Below are 17,204 nucleotides of genomic sequence, written 5' to 3'. Positions count from 1 at the left end.
CCGGGATTAGTGTGTGCTTCACCTCACTGTGTGTACACTGTGTGCTGTGTGTGTTTCACTAATTCACGGATTGGGATAAATGCAGAGACCAAATTTCTCTCACGGGATCAAAAGAGTATATATACTTACTTATACTTACTTAAAAGGAGTTTGCATACCTGCCACTGGCGATTGTGATGGGCATGCACCATCCACTTTATTTGATAAATTGTTTTGGTGCAACAAGGTTTAAAGACACATAGAGAAATCACTGAGTAGTGGGTCCCTACACTCAATATAAACCATTGTTAGTGTTGAAATGTCTGGTCAAATACAGAATGAACTAGTGGTGGGCTTACATTGGCCCTCAGGGCCGATATATACAGCGCTGTAATGTTTGGAACGTGTCTGCCACCTAGTGGACACAGGGAAACTTGGAGAGAAGGGTTTGCTATTCGAGAAGCAGGCAGCAGAAGGCGGAAAGGAAACTAAACGGGGACATTTTAAAGAGGAAATCGTACAATTGTGTATAGAACACAGAAAAGCACATTTTTACAACAGATTTAATGTTTATCAATAATCAACAATTTAATAGAAATATATATTATATTTAACATAAAAATGAGTAATAATATGATACAATTACAATACAGTTTTAATATAATTTAAGTCAATAGGGTGGAACATTTAGAAACTGGACCTTGGGAAATGTACAGAATATAAAAGAAGCAAAAGGAACAGCTAATATTGCTTTTAGTGGACCTGAAGAATGTACCTTGTAAATTTCCCTATACTGGCTTTAATGACATGTCCTATAAAGTGAGAGAGAGAGTGATAGAGAGAGAGAGAAAGAGAGAAAGAGAGAAGTGGTTCTGGTTCTGCTGTGCTCTATTATTAGCCTCCAGACAGCTGCGTGTCTCCTCAGCTGGGACTGTGAGAAGCAAGAGGGAGCGACAGAGAGAGAAAGAGAGGGAGAGAGAGAGAGAATAATATCCATTACGTAACAATGAGAGGTCTGTTTCCAGCTCCGCTTCCTGAGAGCCATAGAGGATCGGATCGACTGCTTCGCCACTTTGTTTGTGTGTCTGGAGTGAGCCCCTTGTGCTCTCTCTCTCTCTCTCTCTCTTTCTTTCTCTCTATCGCTTGCTCTTTCTCCTTCTTCTCGCCACATGCCCCTCCCGCCACCATCTCCTCCAGCGCGCACACAGGCTCTCTCTCACTCCACCCCTCCCTCCCTCCCTCCCTCTCTCTGTGTGTCCCGTCGGCGATGCAGCGAGTGTGACGCAGCAGCAGCAGCAGCAGCGAGTGAGCGAGCGAGCGAGTGAGCGATCGAGGCCTGCAGACAGGCTGCTCGCAGTGGAGCGCAGCAGAGTGGAGCGGCGGACCGACCCTGTCTCGCTGCTCCCTGCCTGGGCCACACCGTCGCTCTGCCAGGCCGCCGGCTCGCCAGAACACCAGCCTCCCCTCCCAGGCAAACCCAGGGCCACACCAAGCCAGCCTTCCAGCCGCTGCGCGCAAAAGGAGAGAGGAGGAAGGACACAGAGAGAGAGGGGGAGAGGAAGGCAAATACTTTCTACAGCCAGGGCCCTTTGGCAGCAGGCAAGGGGAGTGCGAATCTCTCTGCTCTCACTCCCTTTCTCTCCCCTCTGCAGCTAACCACGTAACCAAAGGATTGGCCTGACAGAGGCAGCTGGCTGTTACGCTCCCATCGCAGGCGGAGGAGAGGAGAACAGAAGAAGGAAGGTAAATATGTTTTTTGGCATTTATTCGCTGGGGATTGAGCGTAGGACGGGGAAGTCGGAGTGGGAGAATGGGTCAGGTCATCCTGAGCACTCACACATGAATTGGGGAAAAAATGCCGCAGGGCCTTAAAACGCGGCCTTAAGTATCACCTGATAATGTCAGGGCTGACATTATAGTCCACTCAGACGCATGTGACCAGGACAGACCTTTAAGATAGCTTTTGTTTTGTAGGATTGCAATGTTTTCGATACACACACACACACTCCTAAACATAACGACACACACAAACACGCACACGGACAGACCGAGACATACACAGATCTGTCAGTGATCCGGCCTTAGATTTCAGTCGAGGTCCTGTTTCCAAATGGACAAGGCCTCTTACTCAGCAGCGTATTAAAAAACAGCCGAGGATTGTGGGTATTGTAGTCCACTCAGTTTTGTATCCAAGTCTTAAATTACAACAAGATGAAAACATCTCATTCGACATCTGCTCTCTATATGACATGGTTCTATACAGAGTACATACATGTCACACAATGCCTTTGTGAGGCAAATGGCCTAAGCAGAACAAATATATCTGGGCTCTACGCTTCATGTCCTTCCAGAAAATTCCATGTTGCTGTGTGTGTGTGTGTGTATGTGTGTGGTGGAGAACGGACAGCGGACAGAGGTTTTAAAAAGTGTGGCGTGCGTCCAAGTGGAGTTGATATAAGCGTATGTTCCCAGCACGTTGGCTCGCTCTGGGAGGCGTGTTTGTTTGGAGCAGCTGGTAGATTGGCTGAGGAACACTAAAGTGTTGCAGGCCAGTAAAGCCAGAAAAGATATAAAACAGCAGCAGATCTCCCCTAGTTCTCTGCTTGAGCAGAGCCTGAGAAGGAAACAAGCGATAGAAAGCACTGGGAGGGGAAAAAAACACACAGTAATGGTGGATCGAAACTCAATCAAGGGATTTTGTTATTTTTCTGTCAGGCCCACAAAGGGTGACGCAAGCCCAGTTCCTGGAAGAACAGCAACAGCAGTTCAGAGGGGCAAAGTGGAGGCAGAAAAGACATAGGAGACATCTGTGAGGGAACATGAACAAACACCAGGTAGGTCACGCATGCTTATCTCGTTCTACTTTGCTGCTCTGACATTGACATCAAGCCAGTTGTTTGCCAAAGGGGTCAATTTGGCATAGTTTTTGTTTTCTTTTTTTGAGTATGCTGTTCTGGGCCCACAGCCTCCGTTTACAGGGTGTGTCCATCACAAACAGCTGCAAAGTCTGTGAAGCAAGTCTGAAAGTGTTAAAATGCTTCTGGATCAATGGAGGGACTCCAGAAAGATGTTCATATACTAGTTGTACTTCATGGCTATAACCCATCGATCTTCCCTCAGATTAACCAATGTGAACGTTATGCTAACACAGTCCATACTCACTACTAAACCAGTAGCATGTACAATCAGCTATGACTTACCATTAGCACGAGACTGCCTCATTATTGGTGGTTTCCATGCAGTTGGATTTTCACAGTCAGATGACTGAGCCTTATGGCAAGATCTTCATTCTCGAATGGCAGTTTTGATCCGCGGACACTGAATTAGCAGTGGTGGAAAGTACCGCTTGTGCTATCCGGTAGGCTGACTGACTGACTCAGATCTCAACTAGTAGGTCTAAAACCACAGTGAAGCACAAGCTTCACACAGCCTGCAGACACGACCTGGAACACTGAGTACATGTAGAAACCTTTCAACAGTCAGCTGTTATTATTGCTGAGGATGCACATGTTTTTTTTATCATGGGGAACATTGCTGTGATTAACTCTTTAGAGTTGCAGTAAAGTGCAGTGTCTTTAAAGGGAAATTATGTCTGTACATATTTTCTAACACAACAAAGACAGAATCTGCAATGGAATCTGCAGCTCAAGTCTTGCATTATAGGGCAGAGTTTGCATTGAAGAGCATCTCTGTCTTTGATGGACCTGCACAGTAGACCACAAAACACCACACTACATACTTCCTGTCCTGTGTGTATGTGTTGAGGGTTTGCAAGTATGGTGAGATATTGGCTTTGACCTACAATAATGAAGACATCTACTGCAACTTTCCTGTTGCTCTGACATGCTGACTAAACCACAATCTGTATAAAGTCTACATTAGAAACAATATTATTTATGGATGGTGGTCTTACATGTGACACATTTGAGTTTTCATAACCAATGAGGTAACACCTTAAACTTTGTATCATAAGACTGACTTAATGACATTACCATGTAATAAGCAGTTTATGGCGGGAACATGTCCTCATCACCATGGTTGGTTACACTCTCATGTTCCCATTGTAGGCCATTTTTATGACAATACTCAGGATTTCTATGTGACATGACTGCCAAGTTAGTTACTTAGGAGTTAAAATAGAATCAAATGTGTCTTAAACCACAGAAAAGGGTCATGCTCCTACCCGCCACAACAAACCTTGCATAAAGCCAGCCTTTATATGAAGTTGTTTGCCATCTTGATGTTTTCTGGGTGCTTCACGCTCTGGCTGTTGCTAATCTTCTCTCCCGATGACCTCCCAATATATATTTATTTCTCTCACCCTGGTCAAGGAAATGACTCCTCACTGAATACTCTTCTTCCATCTCGTCCTTTGTCCAGCTTTTTGTACTTCAGCACCCACGTGTCATTTTTCTTTGACTGGTTTTGTAGTAAGTTCATCTATGTGATTTACAAAACTTGCTGGATCACCACAACTGGAACATCTGCAGCTTTACGATCTTTATCCACGTCCTGGGGAGTGACATCCATCTTCCGGTGATAGTTGTGTCAGAACTTATCATCAGGTCAAATATAATAATCATCGACCACCTCGCCACTTAGTGTGTCTGGAGCGAGCCCCTTACACCCTTCTCGCCACGCGCCCTTTCTGCCGTCACCTCCTCTAACACAACGGTTTTCACTCCCTCCCTCCCTCCATCCCTCCCTGCTGCGTCCATGGGCGGATTATGAACTTTCGGGCCCGTGGGCCCAGATGTATTAAGGGCCCCCCACTTATTGTCGTATATGTGGGAGGGGGGGTTAGGGGGTCCTCCCCCAGAAAACTTTTAATTTGTTTGATGTGATTTCCTGTATTCTGGTGCATTTTGGGGATGGCCAATACTAAATTTAATCAGATTCATAGCCTACATCCTGATTTGTTGATATTGAGGCAATGATTCCATGCAAAGGCTTGGGCTTCAGGGCCCCCTGACCCCTTGGGCCCCTGGGCCTGGGCCCGGTAGGCCCGTGCAGTAATCCATCCCTGGCTGCGTCACACTCCGGTGTGACACTCCGGTGTGACGCAGCAGCAGCGGGCAATCGAGGCCTATAGACAGGCTGCTCGCAGTGCAGCGCAGCAGAGTGGAGCCAACTGTTTGAGAGTTTGAGACATTGTCTGTGATCCCTTCGGGGCAGGTGGGATATCACGCCTCTTTCCACAAACTGCTTCAATCTTGTGTGTGATGCGCCCAAAGCCTGCGACACAAGATGACTGAAACTGAAGGTGATAATCCAAGCCTTTTTGCTATTTCTGGCACCAAGCGGTCAGGGGTAGTGGAGGAAGTAGCAGACACAAGCTGTGATAAAACCACAAATGATGAGGGAAATGAGGGAGTGTCATGTCACCCCTCTGCTCTGCAGTGATTTAATTTGATGTCATATAATGGATGACTGAAGGATAAACTGTAGGGTCACAAATGACTATCCGTTAGCATTCATGGCTTCACAGAGCCCCTACTCTCTTTCCCTCAGGCGACTGCTATATGCAGGCATAACTGTTCAGTAATTTGTGTACATAACAAGGCTAAGCCTTTGTGCATGAATACACCACACACACACACACACACACACACACACTACACATAGACAATTACACACACACACAATTACACACACACACACACACACTACACAGTGTCTTGTAGAACTGGCCCTGTGCCAGGGCTCTGTGCAGTCCTTTGTCACTGTGTATATGGTCGAGGGAGAATGTTCAGGTGGCAGGTGGCTTTAGATACAGGAATAGCTAGAGCATCTGGTGGCTTACAGCTTGGACACATCCCGTTTTCCCCACATCAACAAGGAGGAGAGAGAGGTCCTGGTGAATACAGAGGAAGCAATGAGACTGAACTTGTGTCATTTGTGAGTTGGTGAAGAAGACCTGTGGGTGTCATATTGTAATTTGAGTGATTGTTTTTGTGGAGCAAAAGTATGTAGGTAAAAGTATGACAAACATGTACGGCTTTGGTAATTCTGACCTGCATGTAGATTTGTGCCCAATTTCATAAACAGTATATTGTTATGATTAGTCAGAAATTCCTTTCGACTGAATCAAGTATAGGGAATGGAGAATACCAATGGAATGACCACCATCAGCAGGATTAGCGGACACGTTTAAAACATTCTGTTAATAAATGTCTAATATTTCACTTCTAGCTGTGCATTTAGAGGACAGAGGGATGCTGTCTTAAAACAGCCATGTGCATAGACTAGCCATGGAGGTTTACGCCACAGACTGGCAGCTGGAGCTCCCTTCGCTATGACTAGATTATGCCTCCACCCCCCCTTCCCCCATTCGCTCCCTCTCTCTCTCTCCCTCACTGACTCTTTGCCTCTCTCACTCGCTCCCTCTCTCGTCCTCTCCGTCACTCCCTCCCTCCCCTCCCCTCCCTCCCCTCCCTATGCAGCGCTTGCTTCCACGCGTGCTCCATGGTCGCATCAATCAGCGGCCGCAACAAAGGTGAACCTCTTTCGTCTTGCTCGCTCTCTCCCTCCATCCTCCTGCTTTCTCATTCCACCCATTCCTCCATCATTTCATTTTTCTATCATTTTGCAACCACTCATTCCTTTATTCCCATCGATGCTTTTTCTTTCCCTCAAGCGCTGCTGCAGTCGAGAGCGTGGGAAGGATCATGAAGCGGTTGCATGTGTGTCTCCTATTTTTTGACATTTTTTTTTTCTCTCTCTCCTCTCGCTGCTGCCTCGCGAGTTCATCGATCTGCAGTGCTTTGTGCTGCGCTCTCGTCTGAACGCTAGTGCACTCTCGCTCTCTGCTCATGTCAGCTCTTGGTGCTCGGAGCATCACGTTCGCAATGTGCGACCACACTCGCTAGCCACACGTGTGTGCAACACAAGAGAGTGTCGGGCGCAATGCCTGCACAGCAGACAAAGAGAATGACGCTTGTGTGGACAAGAGAGCGTGAGACAGATGGAAGGCGAGCGAGGGTGTGTGGTTGTGTGTGTGTGTATGTGCACTGTGCTGCTCCATCGTTTTAATTGATCTAGAATTATCCATCAATACAGTCTGTTTTTATATTGTTCTTTGCTAGCTCCGCCACCAGTGCTAACGCGAGACATACCTTGGCATGCGTTACTGATCGCCATTGTTGTTGTTTGCATTCGGTCTGCTTGTGACGTCGCCGCTGATGTCGAACCGTTGGTACGGAGACACAAGTGGCGGGGCTTTTGCGAATCATCTACCCGTTCTTGCACGCTCACGCTCCCTCCTGTGTTGTTCACAGGGAAAATTATTCTCCACTCTTTCTCTCTCTCACTCCTTTTCTCTCTCTCCCTCTCTCTCCATCTCTCCTAAGCCCAAGCTTAATAAAAGTTGCCATTCCCTGTTTTACGGGGTGCAGTCCGCTCCATGTTCATGCTGAAGTCAGACAGCGAGAAGGCGAATGCGGACACAAGCTGCCCAGGCAGGCTATTTTTAAGCAGGCAAGGCAATGCAGGCTGAAGCTGCCGGGGACGGCGCGGTCCACAAGGCGACCCAAGAGAGCAGAACTAACCTAGAAGCCAAAGCCGAACCCGGACACAGGGAAGGACAACAGGACAGTCAGTGGCAGTAGTGAGAGTCAGTTAGAGAGGGATACAGAGAGAGAGAGAGAGAGAGGAAGAGAGTGCATGAAAGTCAGATAGGACGGAAGACAAGCGCTTAGCCTCCGATGAGAGTGCATCTGTGCAACGAACGAGTACTACAAAAAAAAAACGGCCGTGCTTGACTTTCACCTGCAGTTTGCAAAAACGTTTTTTTTTTCTTTGTTTTTTCTCTCTCTGTCTATCCCTTACTGTGATAATAGCACAAAAACTATACAGGAGGGTTACTGCAAGATGGGTCGCTCGTCTCACCCTCTCTACCATCGCGATCTCTGATTTTACAAAGAAAGGTATGTTTTGCATGCTTTTTCGTTTAGAAGGGAAAAGGGACTAATATAATGCATTAAAATGCGATCAGTGTGTATGATGGTGTTTCAGGCTTTTAGGTTCAGAGACAAAACCAGGAGGTAATTTTTTCGCTCACTGTTTGACTGGACAGTATCGGTCTGGAGACATAACGGCTCTGAGCGGATCATTTCGTGGTGGATGGTCTGAGAGTGGGGATTTTTTTTTCTTCTTTATTGCTTACTTGCAAACGTAGATGCTCTGCATCGCATTTTCAGGCACAGTGCATCTGGGTGTGGCATATACCTAAAAACGAGAGTGCCATCAAGGGCGAACTGAACAGTTTTACATTGGCTGCTAATGAGACGGGAAATCAGGGGATCGAGTCGATCCATGAGGCACTTATTGAAATCACGCTATTCCCTGTTAGAATGCAATAACAAATGCCAAAGATGGCGACTGAGCAGAAATGCTCTCTCTCTCTCTATCTCTTTCTCTCACATACAAACACGCACACAGACACACAAGCAATGTAGCACTTGCTGTGAGCAAAAACAGCAGTGAAAGTGTACTTCCCTACAAACTGAATACGTACATATGCATCCGCACACAAATGCTAATACGAATACACATGCTATATGCACATACAGTTACACAGACACAAAGACTATCACATCTCTTCACCCCAGCCTGATAGGCTACGTGTGCTCCTAGACACGCCTTCCTATCTTTTTCTCTTCCTCTCCGTCTCTTTCCGTCCACGGCCGGGAGCTGCAAATCCTCGGACGGTGAATCCAGTTGCCTGCGATTCATCTAAAACCTAATAACTGCTGCGCCACAGCATGTTGCCGTGACAACGGAGGCCTGTCAGACAGGGAGGCAGGAGGTTGTTTTTCGCAGCGATCAGATGAGAGTGTCTCCCTCTCACTCTCCCTCTCTCTGTTTCACCCTTCTCTAGTCAGACTGCAACAACTAAAATAAAATATTTATACCCATATCACGTATCCCTCATGATATACATTCAAGCGATGTAGCAGCTATGAATTTAATTCATCTGTTATAGCCGCTAACACACAGGTCCATAATTGAATGCATAATTACAAGCGGCCTCTGGGACATCATGTAGTGCTGCTGAGAATTACCGGTACATGGGTCATGTAAATCATTCCTTCTGCAAGTGGTTTCACTTCTCTCTCTCTCTCTCTGTCGCTCTCTCTGTTTGTTTCGTTCTGAGGGAACCCTCAGGGCAGTAGTCAGTCACAGTGTCGAAAAATTAGCTTGGGCAATCAGCTACTGAGACATGAATGGCAAATGACAACAAATTAAAACTCTGAATTCTAAAATTCTCAAGTTCTCAGCTCTGAAAAGAACAAAAGGACCCCCATTTAAACAGGCAGCCATCTTCCCTCAATCAAATAGTCTTCATTTCAAAATGGCTGCTGCGCTACAATCAACCCTGTAACACCACCACGACATGCTAGAAGCGCATCTATAACAGAGCCACAAGACATACCTACGAAAACCACCACCACCAAGAGCCCAACGCCCCTACAGCTAGACAACAATAACCTATTCGACTAGGTTATTCTCCCTCTGTCCGTACAAAGGGTAGAAGGAGTGAGAAGGCATATGCATTGTCGCTGATAAGTCGGGCAACTGGAAAAATTAGATCTGTTTCCGATGCATGTCAATCAGAGACACTTGGGTGTCCAAACCTGGTCTGCTCAATATACAAACAAGATGTCAGTTAATTTGCTCAATAATCAGAGATTGCACTGAGGTGCATTCCATTTGATAGATAATAGCAAACAGCAGGAGCTCATAATACTGAGAGAGGAGAAAAAGCAAGATGATGACACACTCTTGAGTGTTAAATGTCAGAACCACCGTTATGGTTTCAGTGGAATTATTCAAACACGTGGGCAGTGATCAAATTTTAAGACGCTTGCAGACGTTTTGTGTTGCCTACGCACTTGACCTTGTGCAAGCACTCTAGTTCCAAATAAGGGAAAAGAGAAATCGGCTCTCAGAGGAACTAACGCAAGACGTCGGACATGCTGCTGTGATGCTTCTAACAAAAGGCCAATCTGTGTATAATAACAATCTATGTATGACTTATGAGGAACCCCACAAGGGTTGGGGAGCAGTAATAATAGTCTAATCGCAATGGTATTTATTTACTGTGGCTTGCATGTTAGAAAAAATGGAGATGGAATTGCTGAGTCACAGAGTCAATGTCACCCAGTCGTTACTCTCCTCTACCCTCTAGAATCTAACGTCTAGTAAGAGACAGGAAGTGCTGTGCTCTTGCCTCTGCTTCACTTCAAAAGGCACCACATGAAACTGATGCATCATCACAGAAGCATGGGGAAACAATACACTAAAACAATCCTAAATAGTGCCAACACTTTATGCTGATCTCAGTGTTAGAATTTATCAGTTCTGGTGTAGCCGGTAGTCTTGTAGTTGTTCAGTGTCAGCCTTTTCCATTGAAAGTATACTTTTACAAGTTTTACATGGGTGAGGAGACCTGTACTGTTGCAGCTCTAAAACCCATAGGAGAATTATTAATTTTCAATTAGTTGAATGAATCCATTCATGTACGTACCATACCACCTCTTTTTATATATTACGAATTACATAATGATCCAACTAAAGCCCCGATCACATATACAGCGATTTGCTTGTTGGCCATCGCCTGTCAATTCAAAAGTTAAAATTATTTTAACTAACATAACAATGTTTTGCGTTGCCAATCGTTGTTTCACCTATAATTGCTGAATTAACATTAACATTACATGGTCTCTTGTCGCTAGTCACCATATATGTGAATGTGGCCTCAGCATTACAAATTTCCTTACAGTAAAATGGCCGGAAACAAGCTAAATCATCGGCATGCTTAATTGCAAAAAGAAAAACCTTGCTTATTGTACACATACAGTATGAGCAGGTTGCTGTAGGGCGTAGGATTCAGTGTTCCCGTTAATGTGCCGATGTGTCACACAGCATTCCAGGCCCACTTAGTAAAAAGGAAGTAAGGGGGTGGTGGTCTGTCAAATCTTTACTCATCACTGTTGCTTACTCACTGCCTACACCGCCGCACACACACACACATATACTTACAGAAACATCCTTGGTAATTATATTGATGGGTCAGTGTCTGGCCAAAAGAATGTCCAATTAGAAAAACACAGACCTGATTTAACCTACAGTACAAGGCTTCCCCAGTTAATGTCTCACAAAAGGTCTCTGTTGCCCTCACAGAGAGACTGGGAACCACCACTACACACAATGACTAATTCTGCTTGTTTTTGCTCAGAGGTAGCCTTGGACAGGCCAGGTGTTTACACTGGTGCTTTGAGGACTGGGCATTTTATGCCTGATTCCATCTGCCATGATTTAGCCCGGGAGTCATGCTCTCATAACATTAGCAACCGACAGTGCAGGGATGAGTGGGAGGAAAGTATATGTAAGTCTAGCATGTGTGTGTGTGTCTGCATGTGTCTGTGTCTGCATCTGAGTCTGAAAGGCAAATGAAAAAGCTCTGTATGAAGTATCGGCCTCCTATCTATTGCCATCTTCTATCTATAATGGGAGTTTTACTATAAGGAAAACATAAAATAATTAACTGGACTAGTTATAATACTTTACTTTAGAAAGTTTAGGATTCAAAACAGTGATAATACATTCACAATATTTTCCTATATCTGTTGTCATTCCTGCTCGGATGCAGGAATTTTCACAGCAATATGGAACACTTCAGTGTTGTATTTTTTGGGGCGTGGGGTTGGGAATGCAAAACACGCATTGGGTACTTCAAGAAAAACACAGGCCTTTGTCTTGGCACACCATCAGCCCCTGGCTATGAGTCCTCTGGAGGAGAACGGTGGGCCGTCATATGCACACACACACACACACACACATACTTCCTGTCTCATTTGCCTCCACTGCCATCTAGTGACTCAACTGAGCAAGCTCCCCCACTCACAGATCCCACAGAGCCTGCACAGGGCTTGCTCGGCGTGTCTCGTAATTATTCAGAATCCACATTGTTTTGATCAATTCCATCTGTGGCCTCTTGAAATTGTTTTCTGCTGGTTTTGGTCATGACTCAGATGAAAGAAAGGTCCTCTTTCAAGGGAATTTGAGCAAAAAAGGGACTTCATTTGCAGTTGTGCAGAAATAAACCAGATATTAGAAAAGAAATACTGACTTAATAAACTATAACTTAGCAACTTAATAAAATTCAATTAAGTTTACAAGAAATCACGCTTTGATATGAAATCCTTGTTACATCGTAACACAATTATAATCAGTGTGTACCAATCTGCAATGAAAATAAACCCCCAACATCCTAACTCTGGTTGTCTGCACAACTGAAGTATTTAGCATGCACATCACTCAATAGTATCATTAGCACTACTAAGGCCACGTCATACAAAGGTCAGCAAGTGTGTTTCATTTTATATTACTTATAAATGTTTATTTACAAATTAATTTATTCAATGTAATGCAAACTGACCGTTCGTCTCTGTGTTTTGTGTGTGCAGATGACGGTGGCGTCCCCCAGCACTCGTGGCCTGATGGACAACTCACACTCCCAGTCTGTCCTCAGCAAACTGAGTGAGCAACGTTGCCAGGGTCTGTTCTGTGATGTCACCATTGTGGTGGAGGATGTCAAGTTCCAAGCTCACCGCAACATCCTGGCAGCCACCAGTGGATATTTCCGAAATGCCCTAACGTCACTGGATGTCCGAACACCTGGGCAGGTGCTGGAGCTGATGGACATCAGATCTGAGGTGTTTGGTCACATCCTAAACTTCATATACAATTCTAAGGTGGTATCGATGACCGCAGAAGACACCAAGTTGCTAGTAGCAGCTGGAAGACGGTTAGGGATTCCCTTTCTGGAGAAGCTCACAGAGTCAGACAGGCAGAGTACAGGGGTGACACAAGGCCAAGCTTCCACAAACACAAAACATCAGAAACATCAACAACAAAAGCAACAGAAAACCCAAAAACCCTGCGCTCCAAAGAGAGAAACCCCAAGGCCTGAGGATCCCGAATGTACAAAAGGCCCACGGATAACAAACGCCTTTTCCATCACAGAGGTCGGAGCTGGGAACAACCCCTTCACTCCCCTCGAGCCACGGCATGCAGGGCAGCAATCACCTAGCCTGGGCAACCTCCCAGCTGCCTGCCCTGCCCCAAGCGTGACCGCGGCAGAGAGCGAACCGACCCATGCCCTGTCAGAACATTCGTACGCAGTGAGTCAGGGCCCACACAAGGCCCCGCAACCTGATGAAGCAGGACAGATGAACGACAAGAAAAACAGCAAGCCTACCATTACGCCACCAAAGACACTGACAAGCCGTAACTTTGGCCCCATCAAGAAGCGCCACAGGCTCAACTGCATCCCTACAAAGACCACACCAGCCCCATGCGACACATCAAGCACTCCTGCACAGGTACCTGACAGCTGCCCTGTCCTGCAAAAAGCAGCAGCACCAGATCCTCTAGATACTCCACTGTCCCCCTTATCCACAGATGCTGAAGCTGTAACAAGTCCAGCGCCTGAGTTGATGCCTGTGACTGAGGACACTACCCAGGTAGAAAGAGAGCCACCTACCCTTAGTCCCCAGGAAAAGCCTGACGTACCAACATACCGCTGTGAGTACTGCCCTGAAGTGTTTGGCAACAGAGCGCTCCTTAACATACACACACAGGCCCACAAGAGGAGGTTCGTCAGTCATTTGTGTTGCAAGCACTGTCACAGGAAATTCATGCACCTGAAGAGGTTGCGCAATCACGAGCAAGTGTGCACCAAGGCGGCGAAAGGTCCACCACAACTTGAGCCACAAGACAAAACCTCAGACACCGAAGAGCAAACCGAAGATGTTGCATCCAACATAGATGACTCGTCAGAATCTCTGCCTGCGCTACACCTCGACGATACATTCACCCTTGACCCCACGCTGGAAAGCCCCCTCGCTCCACGGCACATCTTGGAGAGGGTCGAGAAAAGCAAAGGAAGCCAAAGGGCTTACAAATGTAGTGTATGTAAACGAGCCTATGTGACACTTTCTAGTCTGAAGAGGCACGAGAATGTGCACTCGTGGCACAGGGCCTACCCCTGCCATTACTGTAACAAAGTGTTTGCCTTGGCCGAGTACCGAACCAAGCATGAGATCTGGCATACTGGAGAGCGCCGTTACCAGTGCATATTCTGCCTTGAGACCTTCATGACGTACTACATCCTGAAAAACCACCAGAAGTCCTTTCACGGAATTGACCCAAGGTTGGCTGTGAATAAAAAGTCCGCCAATGGAGGCTTCAAGGGAAGCGTTTACCCCATAAAGCTTTACCGGCTACTGCCCATGAAGTTCAGAAAGAAGCGTTACAAGTCATATAGCCACACATACTCTGATGCCGTGGAAGACCAGGGCTTTGGCACTGCGCCAGGTGACTCCTACCCTGCCACTCCGTTTCCCAGTGCTCTCCCGAACAGCCTCGATGGCGTTTGCAACACTCAGTCTTTGTTTTCCATGCCGGTCACTTTCATGGCCACCCCCAAAACAGTGGCGGTCGGGATGCCTCGCGTCAGCTTCGAAAGACCATGTGACCAAGACATGGCGCTCTCTGGACTCTCTGATGGGGAAATGCCGAGCATTCCATCGGAGCAAGCAGAAAGACAAGACGGACTGTCAGACACTGAAGACAACGGGTCACCCTTTGGATACACAACAGAGCTGACAGAAGGAAACAGAGTGACAGAAAATGACGCTATATCTCTGAGAGGTGCGGGAAGCAACAATAATAACATACCGTTCCTCCACCTGAATCCCACCGGTTCCTTGGAAAGTGTGAATAACAGACTAGGTGACTTGTCTGCAGCTGCACACACTATCGAGGCCATGGCTAGCCAGCTGCTTCTTCCCAGTGCAGAAAGTCTGAAACCAGATAAGTCAGTGGGAGGCAAAACTGAGACATACATCGCAAAGCCAGCATGTCCAGGTCCATCCATAGATAGCCATGTTCTACCCCTCTGTCACATTACTGTTAAAATTGGAAATGAAGCAATCATTCGCCGCAAAATCAAAGGCTCAAAGTTATTCCCAAGAAAAAGAAAAAGGAAAAATTGGTGTCAGAGAGAGGGAACAAATGAACCTAGTCCAGTGGAAGACAGCGTTGGAAGTCCAAGCCTTCGTCTAAGGACAGAGGTCACCACGTCCATAGTAGAGACTGATCCATACGATGATCCAGCTGATCCTGAAACTGACAAGTTATGGCGCCCATATTATTCATATAAGCCGAAAAAGAAAGGGAAGAGGTTACGATCAAAACATAGGCGAGAGAAGTCTGTGAGGTATTACACAAGACCCTTATCACCCGAGCCTTCGGAAAACTTTATGGAGCCAGACTACAGTCCCAGAGAGAGCCTCTCATCTGATAACACAGAAATTAGAAGAACCCTCAGAAGCAACAGCCCCAAACAAGCACATGCATGCAGCATCTGCAAGAGCCTGTTCTCCAGCGAGTCCTCGCTTAGAATGCACGCCTTAAGTTGCAACCGGTACATCTGCCGAATGTGTGGCAAGCAAGCTTCCACGGAAGAGGCCCTGAGTCTGGGGAACCCGCTGGCAGACGAGAGCCGGGATTTTGTCTGCAAAAGTTGCATGGAGGACGGCTCCTGTTTCGACGCGAACGCAAGTCGCAGCCAGGGCACGGAGAAGCGCTACCGCTGTTCCTTTTGCCCTCAGCGCTTCCTGTACCTTGCCACAAAAAGGAGCCACGAGAAGAAGCACCAGGAAAAATCCGGAAAAGGCTACAGCTGCCAATACTGTCACAAGGTCTGCAAGACCACCGCTCACCTGGCTCTGCACGAAAAGCGCCACTTCATCAAGACCGAGGAGAGTGATAACGAAGATGGTGAGATGGAGACCAACAGCTCGACCCTGTTGCACAGAACGCTTGCCGTCAACAAGGAGGAAACAAAGCTGGAGCCATGGGAAGGGACTGAGATCTGTGCCCCTGCTCCCGCTAAGGAAGAGGAACCAACAAATGCTGACAGCGAGGGGCATTATCAGGATGAAGATGTCGGAAGTGACTATAAAAACCCTCCTGTGTTGAGTCCCCGCACTGAAAACCCCTTTCTCGTGTCTCTCTCGGAGCTGCAGAAGAAGACAAAACACAAGCGAAGATACATTCTTGACCGTCCCAAAAGCTTCGGCCTAGAGGGGCATAAACAGGCTGCTGTGGGTAACCAAACACAGGGCCAAAAAGGCCATTTGCCCAGTCTCGGAATAAACAGCCGTTCCAGTACCGGGATGGGCTTCTCTTCCTTTCTGACAAAAGACCCTGTCCCCAAGGGACCCACCCATCATGTACCCAAGCATAGCCTATCCAAGGCACAGTGTCGCTTGTGGACAGAAGAACCTTTTTTTCAGGGGCACAAGTAACTTTTAAAAGTGGGAATGTAACTAACAGAGAATAGCTTATGTGATAAACTGTAGGGCAGGACCTGAATGCTTGATTATGTTGCACCTTAGCTGCAGTTATTGAATTCAACTCCGTCATGTTCACTTTGCAACATGGAGGACTTAATAACTAATATCTATGTAAATAGGGTTTTTGTCTTCACTTAAAATAGAACTGGGTAGTTTTTCATGTTTTTACAAAGAGAATCTGTTTTATTTTTCTATGTTTTTATTTGTCTGTATAAGACATGTCTGCATTTCAAGTCACCCCACTCCTTTGATGTAGCCTATGCATTATGCATTAACTGTGCATACTTAGGTGCACTTTGAGCATACAACAGCAATGTTAGCTAATAATGGGACTTATACGTGGAACACATCACATTAGATTTCAATTGCACCAACATGCCACTATTGCACATATCTAAAGGTGTTCTGTTGTTATTTTAATTGAGCTAACCTTTTAAACAATTCACAGCTGCCCTTTTGCCTGAATTAGGATCCATGCAGCATTCTGATTCCAAATGTATCTTTTCAGTTGTGTATTACATTCTTCATTTCCTAAAAAACATAAGCCATAAATAGTTGGGCATCACAAAACACACAAAGACTATGCCATTACTTTCTTCAATAAAGACTAATGTTTCCTGAACTGACTGTGTTTAATACTTGATATATTTTGATACATTATAATTCAGGGCCTCGTCCTGACCAGGTGACCACAGATTATTTTTACAGCTGGGAGCTCCTGACTTTTAATACAGAGAAAGGGAGCGAGAGAGAGAGAGAGAGAGAAAACAGATAAACTAAATACAAAGGCTCTTCTCC

General features: G+C 46.2%; 1 protein-coding gene across 2 annotated transcripts; it reads left to right on the top strand.

Annotated features, from left to right (window-relative positions):
• Positions 1-644: 644 nt before the first annotated feature.
• Positions 645-17,028, top strand: zbtb38 (zinc finger and BTB domain containing 38). Of its 2 annotated transcripts, XM_076282222.1 has the most exons (4): positions 645-1,722; positions 2,695-2,813; positions 7,818-7,904; positions 12,450-17,028. In XM_076282222.1, exons 2-4 carry the CDS (start codon positions 2,799-2,801, stop codon positions 16,356-16,358), a joined length of 4,011 nt encoding a protein of 1,336 aa, XP_076138337.1. In that variant the 5' UTR covers positions 645-1,722; positions 2,695-2,798; the 3' UTR covers positions 16,359-17,028. The 2 variants fall into 2 exon arrangements, with proteins under 2 accessions (XP_076138337.1, XP_076138338.1); XM_076282223.1 differs by lacking the exon at positions 7,818-7,904 and having other exon boundaries at positions 646-1,722.
• The last annotated feature ends 176 nt before the right edge of the window (positions 17,029-17,204 follow it).

This window comes from Alosa pseudoharengus, unplaced genomic scaffold (assembly GCF_046254945.1).
Source record: "Alosa pseudoharengus isolate Yale_2024_CS ecotype anadromous, Long Island Sound unplaced genomic scaffold, YU_APseudo_1.1 YU_APseudo_1.1_scf_13, whole genome shotgun sequence".
Classification (NCBI taxonomy): domain Eukaryota; kingdom Metazoa; phylum Chordata; class Actinopteri; order Clupeiformes; family Clupeidae; genus Alosa; species Alosa pseudoharengus.
Note: the sequence above shows the minus strand (reverse complement) of the source record. Positions and strands in the feature narration are given on the sequence as shown.